This window comes from Artibeus jamaicensis, unplaced genomic scaffold (assembly GCF_021234435.1).
Source record: "Artibeus jamaicensis isolate MK-2021 breed Jamaican fruit bat unplaced genomic scaffold, CSHL_Jam_final contig_585, whole genome shotgun sequence".
NCBI lineage: Eukaryota > Metazoa > Chordata > Mammalia > Chiroptera > Phyllostomidae > Artibeus > Artibeus jamaicensis.
In genome coordinates, this window is record NW_026521894.1 from 20,400,699 (window position 1) to 20,425,117 (window position 24,419).

A 24,419-nucleotide genomic window follows, 5' to 3' on the forward strand; every position below is an offset into this window, starting at 1 on the left:
TGCAACCCAGGCATGTGTCCTGACTGGGAACCATGATCCCTAAATTTGCAGGCCCGCACTCAATCCACTGAGCTATACTAGCCAGGGCCAGCTCCCCCTCATTCTTTAAGGTCAAGCATTACCTCCTTCGTAAGCTCAGGCACCCATTTATTCACTCATTCTACAAGCATTTGTTGACCACCCACCTCATACCAATTATTATACCCTTGGGTAAGTTAGAGCAATAAGTAATTCAGTGAAGTTGCAGACTGATAAGAGATAAATTTGAAGTGTTTTGGGAACACATCAGCATGAGATGCAACACATCTGGGAGGAGAGAGGGAGTGTCTCAGACAAGTGACTCCTAAGCTGAGTCCTGAAGTACAAGGAGGTAGCTGGAAGCAAGAGAGAGAAATTGTTGGGCACAGCTCCTGTGATTTGTTTTATTTTCTATTTATGCTTCTAATCAAGTCAATCAAATTGTACTAAAGAGAGTTTACTGTAAGAAGATTTGCATGGCAACAAATAATAAAATTACTTCGAATAAGAGATAAAAAAGTTTTTCTCATCTTCTCCCTGAACTTTTTTCTATTTTTCCTGTTTCAGATGCTGGGATCCCATTGTCTCTACCGGAATATTAGCCCTGGTGTTAACAATTAGTGGTTTGGAGGATTTATCTGTTACAATTCACTCAGTCCCATAATTAATTTTTCGATCATTCAGTAGTATGAATGTCTGCTATACCCAAAAATTGCTTCTGGCGGTGGAGTTCCCTGATTTTCTCCCCTCTCCGTAATGCATAGCTGCCACTCAAAGTGTTGCCTTTGTTGGCCCAGAAACAGTTTGTTATCATCCCATAATGAGATAAGTACAAAAAAATGGAAACTAAGTACTTAGAAGCTTGTCTAGCAATTTGAGAGAGTGATTTATGTCCTATTCAATTTCATAATTAAAAATTGGGCACCCTTAAAATCTTTGTCATTTTATTTTCCTAGCAATTTTTATTATACTTTACAAAGTATTGACCCACAATTCATTGAAAGTTTAAGAAACTGCTTCTCAACTATGGAGGGCTTGAAAAGCACTGGTTTAGAACACAAAGTGTAATAAACACCTTCCATACTCTCTTTTCTCTCTGCCTGGACCACCTCCCTTCTCCTTGCTCCTTAAATTGTTGCTTTTTATTTTCCACTCAGATTTTTCCTCCCCTTGGTAGCTTCTCATGACTTGTCAGTATTGGACATTGGGATGGAGCCCTTTCTACATCAGCTCACAGCTCTGCATGCTTCTTCCATTATGCCCATAGCACTTGGTATTGTATCACAGGGACTGTCTTCCTCTGGAGAATACAAGCTCTGGGAGAGTGAGGCCATGTCTGTAAATGTTTGTGTCCTGTGTTCCTAATATAGTGCCTAGCACACTGCAGACCTCACTGACTATCTGTTAAATGAGTGAATTAATGAAAGAATGAAGGAGCTGAGGAGGTACAGCTGTCATTTGACCTCTAGGAACCTACTTCATGCAAGCACCTCTCCCTCCACTTGAACAGTCAGGGCTTGCCTCTTAGGTGGACCAGCTTATACTCTCTCGGATCCTGGTCTTTGAGGCATAAACACCCTTCCATCAGGTTTTTTGTCCATCCCAGGATTTAGACTGAAATGGCTCTTCAGGCTACTCTCCCTTCCTTGACTCCAGGCTGCTCGATGGATGGTTTGGCTTTGTGTCACTCCCTAATGCAGTCCTACCTTCTATCATCTTAACCCTTTCCTTATTCAATCTGCCTCTCCACCACTTCACAGACTTCTCCCTCTTATGTCTGTGCATGTCTGGGTTATCTTCCTGCATTTCGAATGTGGTTCACACACCCTTGCCCAAACCTGTTCTTCTTGCCACCATGTTACCTTTTTCCTTCTCCATTTCTCCTTCTTTCTCTGTCTCTCCCCTCTCTTTATCTCTGTGTGTATATTGCTCTGGTTCTACCATTTTTCTGTCTCTTACAAGCGTATTTAACACACAGCCCCTAATACTTGTCAATAGCAAGAAAGGTACATTTATAACTCAAACACATCTGACTTGTTATCATTCAGAATTTCATTATTGCCTGCAAATGTTGTGCAAGAGCGTTACTCGATGCCTGGATAAGGAGGTGAGTAAAATGCAGAAAGAGAAAGATATCCCATATTGAGCAAGGACATCAATGACCAACTTTCCATACTTCAAAAATTTGCCCCAGACCTCACTTAGTCAGAGTCATATGTCTCTCTGTGTCAAGAATATCATTGCCAGATTATGAGTTCCAAAAATGGGTGAGACATCTCTGCCTTCAGAATTTCTTCAGCTGGATTTTGACTTGAATGATCCGATTAAATGTTATATGTCTATGATTCCACATAATTCACAGTATAAGACATGTATTACAGACTTAAAATGACCGCAAACTTAGTGGATTAAAACAAAACACATTTATTATTTTCCACGAGATGAGTGTCTGGCCATGGCTTAGCTGAGGTCTCTGCACAGGATCTCAAGGCATTATCTGGAGAGGAGAAATCTGCTTCCAAGCCCCTTCAGATTGTACTTTCTTTTCAGACTCATTACCACATCTTGTGGCTATTTACTGAAAAGTCCCAGCCTGTTCACCACCTCAGCATCCCTCTGTCTCCCCAAAGCTAGAATCACCTTCCTGTAGGTGCATTCAACTTCTTTCAACTGCCTGAACCAAAACTGGCTAAAGGAAGGAATCATTAAAGCATACACTGCACTTCTTTCTGGAAATCCTTCCCAATTCACCATTAGTGCTGGCTTTTCCTGATGTGCAAGTTCAAGTCTGTTAATAGCCCTTGACTTCATATTGAGTAACTAGTATTGTTTTTTAGTTTCTTGGGGATTTTTGTTCTGACACTAGGCCAGCAAGCAGATGGTTTCCTCCCCCCACAGGTATTATTGTCCCTCATCACTCTGTCATTTCTTTAATAACATCTTTATAATTAATAATCATATATTCATTTGTGTTCTCCTTGTTTTTTTACTTCCACTAGACAAAACTTAGAGGTTGCATTACATGTATTTTCTTCCCTGCCCTGTACTTTGCACCTAAGACAGTGCTGTCATTTAAATGAATCAATGAAAGAATGAACAAGTTTTTATGTTGCACCTGGCATGGTGTAAAGCATATAACTTAGTGATGATTAACCTGTTATCCAATTGACATTTGCACAAACTCTTATCACCCAGGAACTGCCAAGCACAGAAGGGTAACAGATCATTTTAACAAGACAGTGAGGAGGATGGGAGAAATTCATCTTCAGAGCAGTCAGGGAACACTGCTGAAGAAATATTTGAGTTAAAAAAAAAGGTGGCTGAATCCCAAGCTTACTTTGTTTCCTTCTCTGTCAGTGATGACATGGACCACACGATTTCCCACATTGCTAAGTTCCAATATTCTAAAATCCTATTTCCCGATTTTATCCAGAACCATTCTACAGAACAAGCATTGATTAAGGTCTTTCTTCCTTAAATGTGTAAGGAGCACTTACAATGTCTGGGGGGTAAAAATGAAGATCCCGTTGGTGGAGAGAAGGAGAGAGGGTGCGTGGCAGCAGCATGTCCACCCAGGGAGTGTGTGTTCCCACTACACTTGCTAGCAGAGTGTTTGTTTACGCTCAGTCCACAGTGTGGTCATTGCATTGAAAATAAATTATTCTAGAAAGTAAAAAACAGTCCAAATATAAAAATAAGTATTAAACAGTAAATAAAATGCCCAAAGAGATATGGTCTCTGCCTATTGCATTTCCCACATCTTCTTCATATAACCCAATAGCAGGTGAAGTGGTCCAGATAATTGCTCCATGACATGTGAAGATGACCCGAGGCTCTTTTTGGCCACTGCACATGCAGGAAAAATTATGACTTGCAATCAATTATGTGAACAATGATTAGATCCATTTAAGACGGATCTGTCTTCTTCACATCTCACCGAACATAAGCAGCTGTTACTCTTCCGTCCACGTGTCACCATCCTGACTTTGCCCACACCTCGACGATACGCTGAAGAAATAGAAAAATTCTGTAAATGTACATGAGGGAGATGATGAGGAATTCTTCAAATAAATCAGTTTTGCAACACGCATAACTCAGAGTGAGCTAATAATGGGTTTTAAATGGTTACTCTGAGCCGGGCACTATATGTAATAAGAGCTTTGCATGCTTTGTTTCATCTCTACTCACAGAAACAGTGTAAGGTGTTATCAACGAGGGGAACCCTGAAAATTAGGGAAATATTGCAGTTTTCCCAAAGTAATATCTCTCATGGAAGATGGAGGAAGCACTGCGTCTCATCTGTCTGACTCCTAAGCCAGTACTCTAAAAATTAAATTATACTACCTCCAAATCAATAAAACTCTTTGATATTTTTAAACCTTAATTTATTCTCCTGCTTCTTCCCATTTGCCTCTTCCCTAAATCACAGCTTGGAAGGAGATTGGACCAAGAGAATTAGACTAATGGTAAAATGCATGGGGGTCCACTTCCTGCTGAGCATATGTTAAGGCTAATGATTGTAGTAACAAGATGATCTTGTTACTATGATCATCGGCCTCACGAGCATTATGGTTGTTAAGCCAGCAGCTCCCTCCAGCATTCCTTCAGGAAAAGAACTAGTTTACTTCCTTATCTTCCCATTGCCAGGACTCAAGTCTTATCCATTTTGAGCATATAGCTGGGCTATTATTTATTTTAAAATGAATTATTTAATGCAGACAGTTGCAGACTGTAACAGAAGGCCAGACAAGGCACCTTGGGATGGAATAGAAGAGAATGAGCCCTGGCTGGGCAGCTCAGTTGCTTAGAGCATCACCCCAATGTAGCAAGGTTGTGATTAGGGCACATACAGGAGGCAACCAAGTGAGTGTGTGAGTAGGTGGAAAAACAAATCAATGTTTCTCTCTCTCTCCCTCTCTAAAATAAATAAATATATTAATTATTTTAAAAAAGAGAAGAGAATGAGATAGTGGAGAATGATGCCCAGCCTTTAGTAAACCTGGCTTACACTTGGTTGTATTTTTATGCCAACACAGTTACCTGAACAATAATGGCTTTGCTGCTAAGGTGTATCCTTTGATTTTACATGCAGGTATGAAATAGGGACTTGGAAATTAATTTTTAAAAAACCACAAAATTTAAACCTAATTTGCATAACTTAGAAAGTCAAAATTTTCAAGAATTTGAAGCAAAAGGCTACAAGACTGCATGATTTCAAAAATTTTTTGATTTTCCAAATCAGTTTGATATAAAGTACCCTAAAGTGTTCCCATTGGCAGTGCATTGAGTGTCTTCTTAGCAAATGCCTGTAATACAGCATTAACCTTCAGCTCAATTCCTGGAAAGTCGTCAGCTGTCACTCTGGAGAAGCCTTGCCCCGCAGCCTGGCTGTTTTCATCAAATGTGTGCCAAATGAAATAAATACAGTGCAACATGTGCAGAGGCCGCATTCCGTGCAGCGGTGTGATGCCATGTTAATGTTCCAGAGGGAATCTTGGCTCATTCTTGAACAGTGCAAGGAGGCATTAAACATTTTTATGACTACAAAAATATGTGACTTTCCTGGACTTTAAGCTCAGCACATAAAACAATATTTTCTCCAGAAACAAGGACACAACACTCTTCTACAGATGTTCCATGTATATGTCTGAGGTCAATTTTCTAAGCCTAAACAAATACAAGCCAAGTGCCTTTTTTTGCCAGAAATGCATGAAGACTGTATACACATAAAATACAAAATGAATTAAATCATTTGACTAAAAATAAACTTTTTGTTTCCCATCATGCTTGTCCTGTAAACTTTTTCTTTGCTGTCTGCCACACATGGGCTTCCTCTGGTGGCCACTGTCTGGACATTGGTTGGTCTCTCCTGCTGTCTTTTGGCATCTGGGTAGATAACCCAGTAACCAGGTATTCTGAGAGCCCTTTGTTACACCTGGGAAGTTGAATTACTATAAGTTGTCACACTCTTAATCACAAAGTCTAAAGTTAGGGAAAATAGAGGGCAAGGGGAATATCTTTATAGAAAGAAATAATTTTCTTAATTAGGCTCCATATAGAGTCATTTCTATTGTTTCTTACTTCCAGTATTGTCTCTACAAAGAAGCATATTTTCTTTTCCTCATCAGAAACAGCTGCATCAATTTCCCTTTTGGTTTCCTTATGGGTGTGAATATCTCTTGGATAACCTGTTTGTACCTCATTTCCTCCGATGGCCCATAACTTATTTCCTGTTTTAAAAAAAGCAACAAGAAATTTTGAGTGAAGTCTTATGGTTTTATAAATGATTTTAGTGCATTATTGATAAGAGAGGAAGTCTTGGTTTTAATTCCAACCACTAACCCAATGCCCAGTCCTTAGCTGATACTTAATAAATATTCCCTGAATAAGTGATTAAATAAACAAGTGAATAAATAAATGAACAGATAACTCTGGTCCACTGTCATTTCTGGAATTATATTTATTATTTATATATAATAGTGCCCATTCCTAGTTATTTCTTATAGTTTCTGGGGGTTTCTTACTCTAAATTTCTAACCTAGTATTCTTACTGAGGCTTCATGTCGGTAAGTCAGGAAAGTAGGAGGCACTTCCTCTTGGCCATCTCCTGGTCACCTTGCTCAGTCCATGTGGCCTGAGTGCCTGAGGAATCCACACAAATCTGAGGGAATCAGGACAATGCAATTCTGTCAGTCTCTCTGCTTCTACTTTGTTACATCACTACCCTCATGCCAACCCTGAGTCCCTTCCTCACATCACTGCCCAGTTAACTAACCCAAAATGTCAATCTATTGTATGTCCTTTGCCCACCTGAACTGAGTGCCTTGTACCTGCCTGAGAAGTTCCAGATATACTCTTACTTTTGTATAAATACTTCTCTCTGCCTTTCTACTCTCTAAACACCCAGCCACTCTCCACACCGGAAAACTCTTCCCCTTTAATACTCATTCTAAACATCACTTCCTCTCAAAGATCTGTGCTGAACCCTGGGTATGGGTCAAGTGCTCCTCCTCTGGGCTCCCATGGCACCCGGCTTCCCTCCATTCCAGCACTTACCATACAGAAGGCTGACGGCTTTATCTCTGTAGTCAGCTCTAGAACTTGAGCCCCTTTAGCTTTGACCTCCTCGAATAAGCACGGTTCTTGGCACATGGCAAGTGATAAATAAATGTTAGGTAAATTAATGAGTAGTAGCAATACTTTAGAGTTATATAACCCTTTATAATTTCCAATGTAATTTACATTATTTCATTTACTCCTCATAAAAATGAGATTAGAAATATATATTTAAAGTATATAAAATATCGTAATCTATATTGGAATGAAAAATTTAAAATACTCAGATAATTTATGAGTCAAGAAAAAATTTAATGAACACAATGAAAATAGTACATGTCAAAACTTATAAGATGAGGCAAAAGCTTGGAAACAAGGGGTATTTATAAGCATAAGTGCTTATATTAGAAAAAAAGAAACACTACAACATAATAAGGTAAGTATCAAACTTAAGTTGCAAAAATAGTAACAGAATAAATGCAAATGAAATAAAAATGGAGAAAATAATAAGCATATGGACAGAGAACAATTAAATAGAAAATCAAAATAAAATAGAGATGTTTGACAAAGCCAAAAGTTAGCTCTTTGCAAAGACCAATAAAGTGGTCAAATATCCTAATTACTCTATGAAATTGATAAAGAAAGAAAAGGCACAAAGATTCAATATCAGGAATGAAAAAGGAAACACAATTTCAGCAATAATTAAAATAACAACAAATGATACTCTGAAAATTTTATAACAGTCAATTTGAAAATAGAATGTACAGACAGATTCCTGGAAAAATATATTTACAAAACTAACTCAAGAAATAGAAGCTCAAACAGCACAGAACAATGGAGCAGAGTGAGGCAGCAGTGTGAAAGTCTGACAAAGGAGCCAGCAAGCCTGGGTAGTTCCCTGAGTTAATGTATCTATCCGGCACTGACACTGCACTGCCTTCTCTAGGAAGGCTTTGTAAACAGGACATTAGCACCCCTCGTATTCTTCTCCAGAAATTTTTGGCTGCTTGTGGCCTTTGTTCATCCAGATAAATTATGAAAATCATATGCCAAATTCCATGAAAAATATTTTGGCATTTGAATTGAAATTTCCTTTCCTTTATAGGTAAATTGGCAATTTTACAAGACAGAATTTTATCTACTGATGAATATAGGTAGATAAAAGAGATAGATAGGTAGATACAAGTAGATAAAATATAGGTAGAATTTTATCTACCAATGAATATAGGTAGATAGGACATCATCTATTCACTTTGGTCTCATTAAATATTTTTAAATTAAACTTCTAATGTTCATTGTACACATTTATTTACGCATTATCTATCACTAATCTTATGGTAATAAATCATTCAATATTTAACATAATAAAGAAAATTCACAGTTCGATAAAATTATTGCAATAAAATTTATCTCAACAAGTTAAAAAATAACATAGTACTTACCTTTAGAAATAAAAATGGTACCCTTGCTAGGAACATCACTTGTAGCATCCAAGCCTGAAGGAAGAGAGGACCAAAGCACAGATATCAAATGAAATTCAGGTTCGAGCTTCCGGAGGGATTTGTGCCCAATATATTTGAATACATAAAAATTAATTACAATAGTCTTTTCCATATATATATATATATATGAACCGTAGTCATTTTGCTTCACTCTATGCTAATTCAGATGTCTGTATTAGACTAGTCTGTCACCTATGACCCCTGGGTGATAAAATCTGTGGGGAAATGCATTACAATGTACTAATTATTTATTTAGCGTAGTGTCCATTCTAAAAGTCTATAAAATAGTGTGTATATTATGTGCTCATTTTGGAAAAAGTAGAAGAAAAAATATACTTAGTTATGCTTGTATGTGAATAGAATATCTTATAAAGAAACAAAGGAAATTTGTAACAATCATGTGTAGGGAGAACTAGGGATTGTATAGGACTGAGATGGGAAAGAGTTTTCTTTTGGTGATGTTTTAATATTGTTCCATAAGCATATATCATTTTACCTAAAGTTAAGTAATTCGACTTTAATAAAAGCACTTATTAGCAAAGGTAAAGATACAGTCCTGCTTCTGAAGGTCCACTAGCATTTTTTGAAGAAATTGCATGATTTATGATATTTAGATGCAGCAATTACTAATTCATTTATTCAACACATTCATTGCTTGTTCCAGCCCTATTCTAGGCTCAGGGGATATAAAAATGAAAAACAAAAAAGAAAGAAAGAAAGAAAGAAAGAAAGAAAGAAAGAAAGAAAGAAAGAAAGAAAGAAAGAAAGAAAGAAAGAAGCAAACAGATAAAAACCCACTACCTTCATTGGCCTTACTTTCTAATGACCAAAAATCATCTTTGTAAGTCTGGAAAAATGAACTGGATGATTTCAAGAAAATGATAAAATCCAACAAAAACCAGATCCGAGTAATTTTAAAACGTAGTGGAAACGTTTTATTTAATAATCTCCATCAATTTTTTCCTTCTTCCCTGACTGATATAGCTCAGCTGGTTGGACATTGTCCTGCAAAGCAAAATGTCCCAGGTTCGATTCCCAGTCAGGGCACATGCCTGGGTTGCAGCAGGCCAGGTCCCTGGTTGGGAGCATGTGAGAAGCCACCAATTGATGTTTATTTTGCACATCAATTTTTCTCTCCCTCTCTTTCTTTCTCCCTTCCTCTCTCTCTAAAAATAAATAAAATCCTTTAAAAAACTATTTCAAATCTTTCTAAGCATTGTATATCAAAAGAATAGGTGGGAAAACAGAGGTTTCTGCTCTGACCTGTCTTTAAAGAACAGGAATTCTCCCCTCAGAGTGCTGACTGCATCAAAAGACAAAGTGGGATCACACATGGCTGGAGTCTCAGGAGGAACGGACTCTGTGGGCGCCACAGGCTCATCAGGGGAAGCAGAGGGAGGTCCTAAAGAGAACAGACGTGAAGATGCAAACATTAGGAAAAATGTGATGCTTCTGTCAATGGGTGTGCTTCCCAAACACTCTCAAAGTGCTCAAGCTGACTGCAAACGCTTTGTGAAGCATTTTCAAGCTTTCCTAAAGACCACCATTGCAAAGCTACAATGCCTAATTTTCCCAGCATCACTCACCATACGGGGACTGAATGCCATTCACATTATCTTGAGAAAGGTGGAACCTGGCCAGGTCTGTGAATGGGTTGTAGACCGGGTACATCAAAGCTTCAATGTTGGCCGAGTGAGAGAGACCCAGGGAATGACCAAGTTCATGAGCAGCAACCAGGAATAAATTGGTCCCTCTATCAAGCAAGGACATCAATGGCCATCTTCCCATATTTAAAAAATTTGCTCCAGACCTCACTTAGTCAGAGTCATATGTCTCTCTACGTCAAGAATATCATTGCCAGATTATGAGTTCCAAAAATGGGTGAGACATTTCTGCCTTCAGACCTTCTTCAGCTGAATTTTGACTTGAATGATCTGGTTAAATGTTATACATCTATGACTCCACATAATTCACAGTATAAGACATGTATTACAGACTTAAAATGACCGCAAATTTAGTGGATTAAAACAACACACATTTATTATTTTCTGTGAGATGAACATCTGACCATGGCTTATCTGGGGTCATAAATAAGAGTTACCTATTCCCTAAACACATGTACATTACACAGATCGGCTGTGCATTATATTTGTTTACTGGTTGGAGGCACAGGGATTTTTTGGTCCTGTTTGTTGGTTAATGGGCCAATTGACTGATTCCACACTTATTGGAAAGCCAGGTGTTTTTTAAGGCTCATTCTTAATATCAATCTTTGAGACAAAGTGTCCAGCCATATCCAGCTATGGCCCTCTCCAGCCTCAGGAGCCTATGAACTTCATGAGAACAAGGTCCCTTCTCTCATACTCTAGAATGGAAGGAACCCACTCATTTAGCAGATCAAGAAATGTTTCTCTTCATTTGTCAGTGAAAACCTTAACACTATTTCAAAGAAATAACATTTTTGGGTACTAAATTAGATGAATCACAGGGTATTCATCTCGATTCTGAAATCCTTAAACAATCTTATTCCTGTTATTTGCCATTGGAATGTTGCTTGCATTATTTTCAGCTTCATGATGATTATTTAGTATATATTGAGTTCAAAAATATTAATAATAATAGATATTATAGGGTTTGTAAGGTAGGTTTAAATCATAACATGCCCAGTCATGTCTAGTATTTGTCACAAACACTAACTGTATTCTAATTTTTTCTTCATATTAAAAAAAGCATTATGTACATATAGACAATGAAATTCTATGCAGCAGAGAGAAAGAAGGAGCTCCTACCCTTTGCAACAACATGGATGGAACTGGAAAGCATGCTGAGTGAAATAGGCCAGGTGTTGAAAGACAAATACCATATGATTTCACCCTTAACAGGAATCTAAACAACAAAACAAACAAGCAAGCAGAATAAAAACAAAGACACTGAAATAGAGAACAAGAGGATAGTGACCAGAGTGGAGAGGGAAGGGAATTTAAGGGGGAAAAAGGGGAGGGATTTGGAGAAGCAAATATGAAAGACAATGGGATGAGAACTAAGGGGGGTGGGAATGGGAGGGAGGTGGGGAGCACGGGGTGGGGGGGGAGCTGGGATGGGAGAAACAGGCAAAAAACTGTACTTGAAAAATAGCTAAAAAGAATTTCTCTCCCTTTCTTTCTCCTTCCCTTCCCCTCTCTTGAAAAATAAAGAAAATATTTTAAAAAATTATTGAGAAAAAATTAAAAAAGCATTATGAAGATCAGAAGTCATTGGGTAATTATGATTGACATAACAAGTACGTCAACTTTACTTTTACAAGTGTTATTTGTGTAACTTGTGATTCTAGCAAAGTTCTCATTTGAAACTTTTCAGGAAGTTAATTTCATGAAACCGAGAATTTTATCTAACAGTAACCTTACATTTATACTCTCTACAAAGATAAGGTTTATGATTTGGTTATAATTACTAGTTAAATTTCAGAGATAGTATTACTTCTTTTATTTAATTGAAATAATAATTTAGCTAGTTATTGGAAAATTTTGGAAGCCATTTCTCAAAACAACACAGCTATGAACTGTGAAACATTCTTCTACCTAAGAAGTCTGGATGTTTTATTTGGGACTAATCCTGTCCTTCAGAAAATATCCATAAAAATTCTTTCATCTAAATGGAGTAAAATGTCGATTTAACCAGGAGAACCTAAACTGAAACCTCAGTTTCTGGACTTTAAATCTCATTTTGAAACTCTGCAGAAACTTCTTTAATATGACCTTTTCTCCTTTTTTTCCTTCGGATTCAAACTGGCCTCATTCAGCACCCTGACTTACCTGCCTCCTTAACCATTAAACCTTCAGGACAATGAGGTTCTGATCAGTAGCAAATAATCTTAGGAACAAGCCTTGGGTCTATGGACCACAGACAAGAGTTGTCAGCAAACTGAAGATGACATCTAGGCCTCAGTGTGTTCCAGCTCTAGGCCCAGGAAAGCAGTGAAACCATGGAGATGTCATGGCTGACATCAGGACCAGATGCCTTAATTAACACTCCCCTACCCTGGCACCAACCCATCAGCAGAGGCCATCACCCAGACCACGATCCCAACTCCCTTATTCATGGTGATTATTGGATTTTCCCCTGTATAACCCATTCCCTGAAGCCATTGGAGAGCCAAACCTTTGAACATTCATTTACCTGTCACTCTGGGCATGGACCACTTCCTAAAAATAAACTATTACCTTTTTTGCTGCAAGCTCCTGTTCATGTCTTATTGTGCTCTGACGTGCACAGGCAAATGGACCTCTTTAGTCCAGAAACAATTTTTGTATGGGAAAGTAAAGAAGTAATTGGAGAATATTTTCCCCAATTGAATACAAGCAATATTCAGGGCACATGTTAGTATATATTTAATGTAATACATTATCCCATGGATATCTGTAATTTAATATAATGAGAAATTATTTTTAAAAAAGGTCCTAAGATTACACAAAAACTGTAGTCATCAAAGACATACTTAAGGATCCTTCCTATATTTTGCTTGCCAAGACAGAGAATAAACATTTTTGGCATCTGAAAATGTTTTCAATAATGATGAAAAGAAAAATATATTCTGTAGATGCTTGACCCATTGGAAAATCTATAACATACCATTTCTGGAATATTCTTAGTTTTGAAGATTTTTCCAAATATAAAAAAATAAAAATCATTCTGAGATGGATAACTAATCTGCTGTATCCTTTGTCCATTGCTCATCGTCATCAAAGTGAGCATCTCTGTAAAACCCCAGCCCGGGTGTGCAGGCATGAGCCAAAACCTGGCCAAGTCCATTAATCTAATAGAGAAAAAAAACATTGGAAAGATGGGTAATTAGAATCTCTTTGGAAACTTTTCTAATGAAACACCACCAGGCGAATGGATGCATTTCATGATTTTTGTTTATTTCTTACCTCTAACTACAAAACTGATCATTATGTCAGCCTCTCCTTCATAAATTCTGGAGAATATAAGTGGGGTCACATCCTCCCAGACCTCAGAGCTTTCGCAATGGCAGATCAACAGCATATCTTGGCAAATCCAGTTCACAATCCTGTATGTGAGCAATTAAAGAAGGTAACATTTTCTCTTGAGATCAGTGTGTGAACTGTCAGTATAATGTGAAAAGCCCTTGGGACCCATTACCTGTAGGTAAGGTGAGTTTTCCTCCACTTTGGCATACCAGGAAAGGTAGTGAAGCTTCCAACATCAGGAACTCCACACCTGGGCTTATGCATCACCTCCAGTGTGTCTGAGTCCAGCTTCCCCGTTACCTCCAACCCCAGGAACTTCTGCATTTCTTGGATTTTTTTTAACAACAGGGCTACTGTCCTTTCCTCTCATGAATAGTTTCACTTCTCTTGCGAGGTTGTAGTACTTTTGTAGATATTGCTAATTGAATAATAAATACAGTTTCAAGGTCATTTATTATTCTTTTTATCCATTTATCTGAATTTCACAATTTATTTTAGTTATTGTCTAGTTTATTAAAACAAAAGTGGTTGTCAGACAATCTGATTTTTATTTAGACTTCCATTTATATGTTCATACTAAATTTTAAATTCATTGCAATTTAATTTGTTCACCAAGTAAGCAATCTGAAGTTGAAAATCCACATCCTCCGTACCTCTAGAAAAAGAAGCCTTCCTTGACATGACTGTGTGAAGAGTTTGGGTGAATATATACTTTACCCACTTTGTTAATACAGACTTAGTTTAAGACTGAAGTGGAATGAACTCCTTTGACAAGTAACATATGAACCTGAAATTATCTGAAGATCAAAATGAGCAAGGTTCTCCTCCCTAATATTTTAAACTAAATGTTGTAACTAAATAACTAAAGAAATTCTGTAGCAAGAGAGGTTTCATGCATTTTTTATTATTTTCATTTAACTCTAAAGTTGCTATGATTTTATCGTAAAGCCTTGAGTAATTCTATCCCTTTTTTGTGCCTTTCTTTCCTTCTCTGTGAAAATAAGGGGACTTTCTACCTCCAGCACTTTTACATTGTCTAGTGATAAATTACTGCAACACAGTAACCCTCCAATCAAATTACATCTCTTTCGCCACTTGGGCTGGCCCATGGCTGGAGTGGCCACAACTAGTAAGTATGTACCTGGACAAGATCCACATTCGGGTTCTCCTTCTTCACTGCTCTGTTCAAATGATAAGCAGAGCAGACTGACATATAACAGCACTAAGTTGTAAGATGGCTCATTTTCACTGTTGTTACCTTAGGAAAACACCTTCTCTTATTGGTTTCTGTGTCTACCAACTACTGGCTGCCCTTTCATATGGAGGCCATGCTTATGCCTGAACAATATGGTTCATTCATGTGTTTTCTTATTCTGAATGACATTGGGAGTATTCAGAAAAATTCAAAGTAAAGATGATACAGCCTACATCAGTCATTTCCACCAACCTTCTAAACTTGAATGATCAAGGAAGGATTAATCTCCAAGAAATGATATTATGTGTTGGTAAAGAGGAAAGAGAATTGACTAGATAATTCATGTTTGTGTGTTTACTGAGAGGTAGCTGACAAACCTGGTAAAATGCCACATGTTGAGATGTTTAAAAACCAGTGCAATTTTTTCTTTTCTTTTATTGTTGCTCACTTACAGTTGTCTGCATTTTCCCCCAACCACTCTTCCTCACCCCTGGCAAAACCCACCTCCCCCCAAAGGAGAGGTTACCCTGCTCTCCACATTCTTGAGTTGAAAACTTCCTTCCTCAGAATCATGAGCACCTCAAAATATTCTCAAGACTCTCTATGGACTTGGAAAGTCTGTGAAAACTCTGAGCACCTTCTGAGTGACTCAAAATTCATGAAACTGGAAGCTACCTGCAAGACTCCTACATATATGAACATCCTACCCAACCAGGTATGAGAGACTAGACAGTGCTTGTCTAGAAAAACTAGATTATTCAGCTTTAACAAAATCTAAAATCTTTGTAGCTTAGCAAAAGGAAAGGATGATTTCTTAAGCAATATTTATTGAAGTCTGGGGTAACTGTTTAAAGTAGTGGACAATTCAAGCTTCTTTCATCCTGTGGAAAGGTGAGACCTGCTCCTAAAATCAGCATAGCAGAGGTAGACCACTGGAGAGCTCTGCACCAGCAATCAAACGTTCCCATCTGGAAGTGATATTGGTCACTTCTGGGCACAGTCCACAGGCCACCGTGAGTCAGATGCCACTGCTCACCCCAACCCCAACAATTGCAGGGAGTTAAATTGTGGGAAAACATAATCCCCCCATGTTCCCAGAAGAAGAGATAAGATTGCACCTTTAGAAAACTCTATCATGTCATCACTGCTTTACCTAAAACCAATTCGGAATACTTATAGAAGACATGGGAAATAGACTTTTCTCCCTTCTATGTGATGCAAATTCCATGAGAACAAAAAATATTTGAACTTTTTGCATTTCCTAATGGCTGACATGAATGTTTTGCATAGTTGTTTACTTCCCATTTCAAATTTAAATCTTAAGCTCTGTAAGTATGGCCTTATAATCAGTATTATAACCTGAGCCTAATAGAAAATTTATAAAACAGTAGAGACAAAGAGGTTTTTATTCCAAATATAAAACACTTTATTTTCTGTAACAAAAGCTGTCCGTGCACATCAGGATGATAAGCTAGTGGCTGCACAGATGTTCTTGAACTGCGTTTTCTCTGGTGAAGACGCGTATCTCTCTCTTTATTGAAAGGACACGTTCATCTCTGGGGTTGCTCCCCAGGTTTGATGTCAGTGTTATACTTTGAAAAAGAGCTTCTCTTTTTTCCAAAACTGGCTGGTGTGTAATGATAAGCTATGAATTTGACCTTCCTTAGCACTCATTTGTGGAACTAAATTATAACAGTACATAAAACATGACGTTCTAAATTATAAAAAGCACGTGCGGAATGAGGTACAAAGAAAATTATACTTAATAGCCCTGAATTTTTTAAAAATATGGCTCTTCATGAAAACACCTTCCTTGGGTTCTCAAAATAAATTTTTTCTGTTCCACATGGAAACAGTTGGTCAGTTTTGTCTGCAGTTGAACCAACTATTAGCTTTCTGGAGAGTCGAAATTCGCTTTGTTTTAGGATCAAACTTGTATTGCCTTGTTCCGTGGAAGAAGTAGAGAAATCCTGGAAACAAAATGAAAGAGACTTACTACATTATACAAGTAATTTCTAGGCTTAACTTGAATTCTTGAAAAACCCAAGTCATTTGTGAGAACAAATAATTGTTGGTATTTGTTGTTCTACATAATAATACTGATGCTATTCTATGGTGACAAGACAGAGGAAATATATATATATTTACTTACCATTTTTCTGGAAAACAGCATCGACTTTTTTGCCAATTCCAGGAAAGTCAGCTGCTATCATTTTGGGATAACCTGCATCCATGGACCGTTTGAATTCATCATACCTGGTCAAAAGTTAATTAAAAGTGTCAGAACCATTGGTTAAACATGGAGCCCTCTCAAGATTAATACAGGAAATCCACAAATAGGAATATAATAAGAACTTTTAATTCCATAGGTCATGAGTAAAATGAAGGTGGGCAGGTAGGATGAGGTGAGGTAGGGCATTGGGTAGACTAGAGAATAGAATGTATAAGGTCCCTCTAGACTCCAGCATCCAATTTTAATTTTCCAGTTGCTGCCACACAGTGTCCTATCAAGGTACAATGTAACTAAAGATAAATTCCTGTTGGCTAAAGTAGCTCTATGAGGATGAATGCCCTCCTTTTTTGTGTCTTCTTTTTCAAAATCAGACCCAAGTGCTCCCTGGATTCCTGGCACAGGTATTGCATGATGATTATTAATCAAGAGACTAGGATGCTGGACTGGCCACAGCCATTCATAGAAAAGGCAGCTAGCCAAGGCAGGGGGATCATTCATAAATGGTTCCATCTATTGCACTTGGTCTTTACCTCCAGTACTTGTCACCAACAAAGAAGTATGTTTTCTGAGTAGCTTCCTCAAAAACAGCAGCATCAATATTCTTCACACTTTTGGGGAAGCCAAAGGATCTGTAGATGTTCTTGGGGTATCCCGCCAGCACTTCCTGTCCCTGAACAGCCCAGTAATTATGACCTGCCAATCAAGAGACAGTGATGAAACACTCACCCAGGGCACCAAAAGACAGTGAGCAGATTTCCAGCTAAATTAGTCTTACACGCTAGAACAGTGTCCTAGCTGCACAGTACAATTGACCAGGGAGATTGTTAAAAATGATCATGTTGGTATCCTACCACAGACAAATTAAATCAATATATTTTAAAGAGTATTTTAGATTATTTTAACACACAGCCTTTCTGTGAATGACTGGTGTATGGAGTTGGGGACTTTACCCAAAGCAGAATATTTAAATGATTAAAGAGTTTAGGATGCCACCTCAGGCATAGCCACTTCAAGGTTATTCAGGACTTCTTATACTTTAATATACACACAGATCACCTGGGAATCTGTTAAAATTTAAGAAGGTCTGGAGTGGGACCTGACCACATGAATGGACCTTGAGGGCATTACGCTCAGGGAGATTCTGTATTTCTTACAAACTCCAGGTGACGGCAGCATCGTAGGTTTGAGCATCACCCTTTGACCACAAGGCTGCAGCATCCCTATCCCACTGTCCAGCGAGAGGTCCCCCCAGCCCTCTCAGGAAAGTCATTTGCATTAAAATAGCTCTAGGACATCACACAACACAACTGTTTCTGTTGCATCGTTTTTACAGTGTTGGTCCAAGTCTCTCAATTGTATTTCTCAGCACCACCCGTGAGGTGTAGAAAGGGTTTAAAATACATGAATAGTTTTCACAGTAAATACTTTCACAAGTCTAGGTTCATAAAACAGGCCAGAAAATTTATATCTCTAGTCATGTTTTTTATTTAAAATGTCTGAGAAAATGCACTATGTAATTCTTAATTAAGGTGATGGATTGCCATTGATTTGGGGAGACTTAGATTTTTCAATTCCGTGGAGAGAAAGGGACCAGTACTATCTTATATCACAGCCAATGAAAAGTTAATTTATAAAATAATTGGAAGCATTACCTTTGAAAAACCGGACTTCATCTCTATCAGCAACCTCATAAGCAGCCTCAAGTCCACTTGGCAGATTTGGCCAGAAAACAGTAATGAAGTTGAGCTCAGGTTCTGGGTAGTAAGAACTAATGCGCATGTAGAACCTGGTTTGAAAAACAGAAGAAAAGAGAAAAAAGTTCTGACCTAGTCTACAGCAAGTTCTGGCTGACATCCAGCTCCTTACTACGGGCACTAGTGGTGTGCTGGTAAATGTTTAACACCTGGCTCTCTAAGGCGAGGGTTGGGAGGAGCCCTGGCCTGTAGCATTTGCATAGTTCCAGGGTGGAAATACTGTCCCTGTGGCTGATTTCAAGAGATTTGCGGTAGCATCCCATTGTGTAGCATTCCTACCACACAAACACATCAGGTATAAACAATGTCAAGAATATAAATAAAGAGTAAAATATAGTAAAGTAATCACAAAGGGGTGAGTTTTAATTAATTTTTTTACCTTTGGTTTAAATATAATTATGAGTTGATGTAATTTAACTTTTAATAATGGTTGCATTTAACAACCAATCATCTTGCAAAATTCTTCAGTGTAGAAATCGGCTTAGCCTGTGGGATCCCTCTGCGGCCAAGGCCGGCAGGAACACGGCACTGACGTCCTACACTGGTGTAACTTCCCACACCCAGGCCCTTCCCTCACAAAACTCTGCACGACAATATTACTCTCTTTTTACAGATAAGAAATTAAGATGTGGGAGGTGAAGGGAGCTAAGGCCACACAGCTGATAAGACATAAAGGTTAATTTTAAACTCAGGTTTGGCAGCCCCTCCCTTTGTCTTGCTGTGGTTGGTGGTTTACGAGGTTGACTGCGCAGTCTATAGACACTGGGGAAATACTGAAGCATAGACTGTCATGTGGGCTGACAGAAGCGTCTCCAGATTCTAGGCCACAGGAGACTATGACCTTGGCCATCAGAAATCTGAATTTCAGATTCAGCCCCGCATCTGAATGACTGTGAGGCCTTGGGCAAGTCAGTCATTAGCATTGTTTTTAGTCTTCCATGTCTTCATGATTTGGTGACATTTCAATGATCTCAGTGTCCCTTTAGTTCCTGCAAATTCTAGACTTGGTCCTATTCCTTAGAGTAATCCTACAAATACTTGTTTGGATAGGTGCCCTGCTATACTGAGAGCTTTGCTTCAGCACTCCCAGAGTTATTTCCTCAGCACTCCCAGAATCGAGCCACCCCTTGGAAGGTTTACACCCAGCCTTCTCTTTTACACTCAAAAATAGTCAAGAAGACTAAGATGAAATGCATTAGCAGCCACTATTCTGCATTCTGGGATAGATATGACCACAATGTATTAAAACAGCAGCAACGACACTCCAAACAGTGGCTGAGGAGAATCGAGACCTTCTGAGCACCCTTACTTTCTGTGTGCTGTGGACTGCATCGTTCAGAAGACTGTTATTATTTTGCCTGATCCTTTAGGGATCAGTACAGTGCATAGTGTAGGTTTATTCCTCACACAGGAGGAGACTAGCCTTTCTGAGGCCACACGCTGCAGAGGGAAGCACACTGTGGGTGCTCACACCCACCCAAAAGAGGGGCCTCGAGAACTCATGGGAATTCTCACACTGAGGCTCCTACCCTGCTCTGGGCCTTTGGGGACCACAGAGACCTGTCACCACCCTGGAACCTGGGAGAATCATCTTTTCCAGAACAGGAGGAGTGATACTTAAAGGGTATCAGCATGATGGTGTGAGAAGGCTGGATTTCTCTCAGTAAAGTACGTGCTGACATTCCGTCATCACACAGAGTGCCACCTGTGAAATGAGCCCTGGCGTGGGAGGCAGAAGACCAGCTCCCTCTGTCACCGGTGAATTCTGTGCCCTAAGGATCTCTAGCCTTCTCTCTGCCTTGCTTTACTAATTTGTAAAATAGGATTATATTTACTGGCTTTCTGCTTCAATTGCATTTTTTTCTGGAGTATCAAATGGCAGAATACACATGGGAAAACAAAGTTGTTATAAGTTCATTAGATTTTTCCCATGCAAAAAAGCATTACCATATAATTATGTAAACAAATATAAGGTAAGTAATGTGTGAAGCAGTAATGACTCATATGGATCCATAGTAGTGAGTGTTATTATTATTACAAACACAAAATGAGAGTTGATGTCTTACCTGTCTTTGAAGAACATCACCTCTCCCCGAATCGTAGTTACAGCATCAAAAGTTAGCTTACTATCACACACCTGTGGGGTTTGTGGGCCCACGGGCTGGGTGGGGTTTTTGGAGGGTCCTAAGGAAAAAAGATCTGAAGTTAGCGTGGCTGGCATGGGAAAATTACATGAACAAGGAAAGACAGCTCCTTAGAAGGTACAGTGAATGGCTGTTTTAAGGGCCTCTTGTCTGTGATGTTTTCCTTTATACTCACCATATATGGCCTGGATACCATTGATGTCATCCTGAGACAGCTGAACGTCACTGCTGAAGATGTAGTTGGGGTACATCAAAGCCCCAATATCAGTAGAATGAGAGAGTCCGAGGGAGTGGCCCAGTTCGTGGGCGGCCACACGATACAGGTTGTAATCTAAAAGGGCCGATAAACCCATTTGCGATTACTTGAAATGTTTGCAGTTTTAAGATATTTAATTAAGAAGTAATCTACAACTCTACAAGAAGTAATGCTCATATTTTCTTCACAGCTTTTTAAAAAACATATGAAACTCTTTTCCTACGGCGAGAGGAATTCATTAACAGTGAAGAGCTAGGTTAAAGCCTGAACTCTGTGATTGCACTGATAGAATAAAAAGGTGAACTCAGTCCCCTGAGGGTCTAGCCCAGATTCCTCAGGCTTGCCAGTGATTAGATAATATGTATTATTTCAGAGAAGCAAGAGATTTCTATTAACATATTTTTTTCTATTTACAAAACTGACAGGATTTTCAACATTTTCTTAATACAGATTTTAGTGTGGTCTATTTATAGCCAATAAGATTTTGTTACTAACAGGAACATCCTTTCCTTACACTTTTCTAAATGTATCATGAAGTTTCTAAATAGTAGTGGAAAAGATACACTTCTATAAATGCATTCTTTCAGTTAAATTATTAATTATTACAATGAATCACAAAGGGGAGGGGGAATTGAGAAAGACAAGATTAATTGGCTTACTTCTGAAATCGCTGGTCCACGTTTCATCTTCATCAAAATGAACATCCCCTCCTAAACGTGGGCCTGGTTGAAAAGCATGAGCGAGGTTTCCTCCCGGTCCATCAAAGGGAGAATTGTCTCTATGATCTGCAAGAAACAGAATTCAACACACGTCCTTCTTGGTTCTTATTTATGGTAATGCAGGGGAGCCAGGCCTTGCTTTGCTGAGCAACCAACAGACTTCCGCCAGCTGTGATACGGTTTCCCTCCTTGAGCCCATAAAATCAACATTTCTCTTAAACAAGGAATTCTAGCTGCGAAGCTGGAGGTTAAGGGGTCAGGTGAAGTTAAGGTCAGGATAGTTTCGTGCTACAAGAAGAGCTTACCTCCCCTGACAAAGGATATCATTATGTCTGCTTCACCCTCAGAGATCTTGGTGAAAGTCAGGGGTGAGACCCTGCTCCAGAGTTGGAAAGCTTTCTCGATGGCGCCGTTCACATCTGCTCTCGGCAAATCTGGTGTGTAATTTTCGATCCTAAAAATGAGGTACAATAGAAACGTATCAGACCTCATTTCTTACAGCTCTCATGGGAAGTAGCATTCTCAGTCTGGTGCTCAGTCGGGTTACCTGTAGGTCAGGTGTGTGCTCTCCCACCGAGGGTTCCCCTCAGTGAGGGCGAACCGAGCCACATCCGGCACCCCGCATCTGGCCTGCTTCATCACTTTCCGGGTCTCAGCATCTGGCTTCCCGGTGACTTTCAGCCCAAAGAATTTCTGCATTTCCTTCAGTTTTTCAACCACGAGGCTACTCTTTCTCTGCCTTTCAATTTGTTCCCCATTATTCTTCAGGTTGTAGTAGTTCTCCAGGTATTTCTGGTGAAAGATAATATTATTCTAACACTGGAAGGAGATTCTTGCTCATTTTTCTAAAGATTGGCCATATGAAGTTTTAGTGAAACTTCTTTCACTAAAGAAGAACTACTTTAAAAGTTCGTATTTAGATCTCATGGTCCTAATTACTTTATCGTTGGTAGAATCTAACTCCAGAGAGTCATGTCCCTACCATTAGTTACTAAGAAGTCAGAATTATAATTTGTAAAGCCAAATATGCATATTGTTCCCTTACTTTTCTTTCATCTCCAACTAGAAATGGAGCGTCTAATGTATGGCTACATTTTTGGGGAGAGTGACCATTCTAACAAAAATGTCTTTGTAGAAAATCCACCCTTAAATAAATTTTATAATAATAACTACTACTACTCTGCTGCACTGTGGGAAAAAATGTAAATAAAGTCTTTTCCATCCCTGGCATTGAAATTCAGCACTTACCTGGACCATCTCCACATCATCTTCTTGTATTTTTGAAGTCGCTGTCGGGAAGCCACGAGACCCCGTGCTCCAGAGCAGCAGCAGCAGCAGCAGAGGAAGGCTGTGCATGCCGGCCTCTGTCTTTCTTCTCAGCTAAAGAAATCTGATGCCTGCTGCTCCAGTATCTCAACTAGGAAGCTCCCTCTTCATATATAGAGTCCTTGCACTTTCAGAAAGCCGGAAGTGGTCTGACTCACATTTCATAACATCCTCTTGATTAGTAGTGAATAGCCTGAGCAATCATCAGAAGTGATGACTCGGGGTAGATTATTTGGGTTTGCTTGGTGTGGCAATCTTATGATTAATAACAGACAGGACGTGTGAGAAGGAGATGCACTCCACCACGTAAACAGTTGTTTTCTCCAGTTTGTTTCTATTCTATTTGAAAATAGCCTTCTTGTATAAGGCACTGATCACAGAGTATTCCGCGATTGTTTTTAAAAATAGGCTTTGCTACTTGATTCTGCTTGTTAGAAAGTGATCCGGGTTGTGTACACACCTTGCTTCCAGGGCAGAGGGCAGGACTGCTGACACCCCGTGCTCTATGGCTGCTCAGCACCTGTAGTGACTAAAATTCATTTAGCTCCACAGGCATTCACTTTGTAGTGGTTTTCCTGGGTTCAGTGGGGTTCCCTGTTAAGCTGCTTGGTATGCTATTTGCATAGCACCATGGTTTCCCTTAATCTTTATTCAGGCCTAGGATTTGAGAGCCTTGGTTGAGAAGACCCTAGTCCACAGGTGGGGTATGAGGTGACTCTCTGCTCTGTGTAGACCTTGCCCATCGTCATCTTGGGAAAAATAGGTTTCTTCTATGAAACCTGTCAGTATACCAGGTGCCACAAATGTGAGTCTGGGGTTTTCTTTTAGTCATCCTTGTTTTCCTCAGTGTGAGCAATCTTTCCTCCATGGGGCTAGGCATGCTTATTTACTCTTCGTTTATGTATTCACTCATTCAGATGATCTTATTTAGCATCTTCTGTGCACCAATTACTATGGAAGCAGCTAATTAATGAAGAGACATCTCATGGGACACATAAATGATTTTAATGAAAGTCTGCATAAAGTTTCACAGAGTAGTTTTACAGAAAGTCCTGGGAAGACACTCTGGGGCTGGTCCTGCCCTAAGTTTCCTAACCATAAATCCACTTACTTCTGTCATAATTTTTAATCTTTGCCAGTACTAGTGCCACCTCTACTATTATGTTTGTATTTTTTCTAATTTTACTTGAAAAGTTTTGCCCCTTTGTAAGCTTTTATGTCTGTAAAA

General features: G+C 38.9%; 2 protein-coding genes across 2 annotated transcripts; both read right to left on the reverse strand.

The window, feature by feature from the left end:
- Positions 1-5,276: 5,276 nt before the first annotated feature.
- Positions 5,277-14,777, reverse strand: LOC119054051 (stromelysin-2-like). The gene is given in 10 exon segments (XM_053670412.1): positions 5,277-5,421; positions 6,068-6,248; positions 8,517-8,650; positions 9,840-9,978; positions 10,163-10,329; positions 13,280-13,433; positions 13,505-13,644; positions 13,737-13,903; positions 13,905-13,982; positions 14,706-14,777. Coding segments are annotated over 10 exon segments (1,377 nt in total).
- A 1,426-nt stretch (positions 14,778-16,203) lies between these two features.
- Positions 16,204-23,258, reverse strand: MMP1 (matrix metallopeptidase 1). The gene is made up of 10 exons (XM_037151882.2): positions 23,114-23,258; positions 22,413-22,657; positions 22,171-22,319; positions 21,806-21,931; positions 21,066-21,221; positions 20,813-20,930; positions 18,645-18,778; positions 17,523-17,685; positions 16,912-17,015; positions 16,204-16,729 (listed from the first exon to the last, which is right to left on the reverse strand). The coding sequence occupies exons 1-10, from the start codon at positions 23,219-23,221 to the stop codon at positions 16,620-16,622; spliced, it is 1,413 nt and encodes a 470-aa protein (XP_037007777.2). The 5' UTR covers positions 23,222-23,258; the 3' UTR covers positions 16,204-16,619.
- Positions 23,259-24,419: the final 1,161 nt, after the last annotated feature.

What these genes read in the sequence shown, in the direction of transcription:
- MMP1 (XM_037151882.2), bottom strand. Translation starts at nt 23,221, where the DNA reads ATGCACAGCCTTCCTCTGCTGCTGCTGCTGCTGCTCTGGAGCACGGGG. An exon ending in ATGATGTGGAGATGGTCCAG is followed by an intron (nt 22,658 to 23,113) that starts GTAAGTGCTGAA and finishes ATCTTTCACCAG; the next exon opens with AAATACCTGGAGAACTACTA. An exon ending in GTTGGTGACAAGTACTGGAG is followed by an intron (nt 17,016 to 17,522) that starts GTAAAGACCAAG and finishes ACTTTTGACCAG; the next exon opens with GTATGATGAATTCAAACGGT.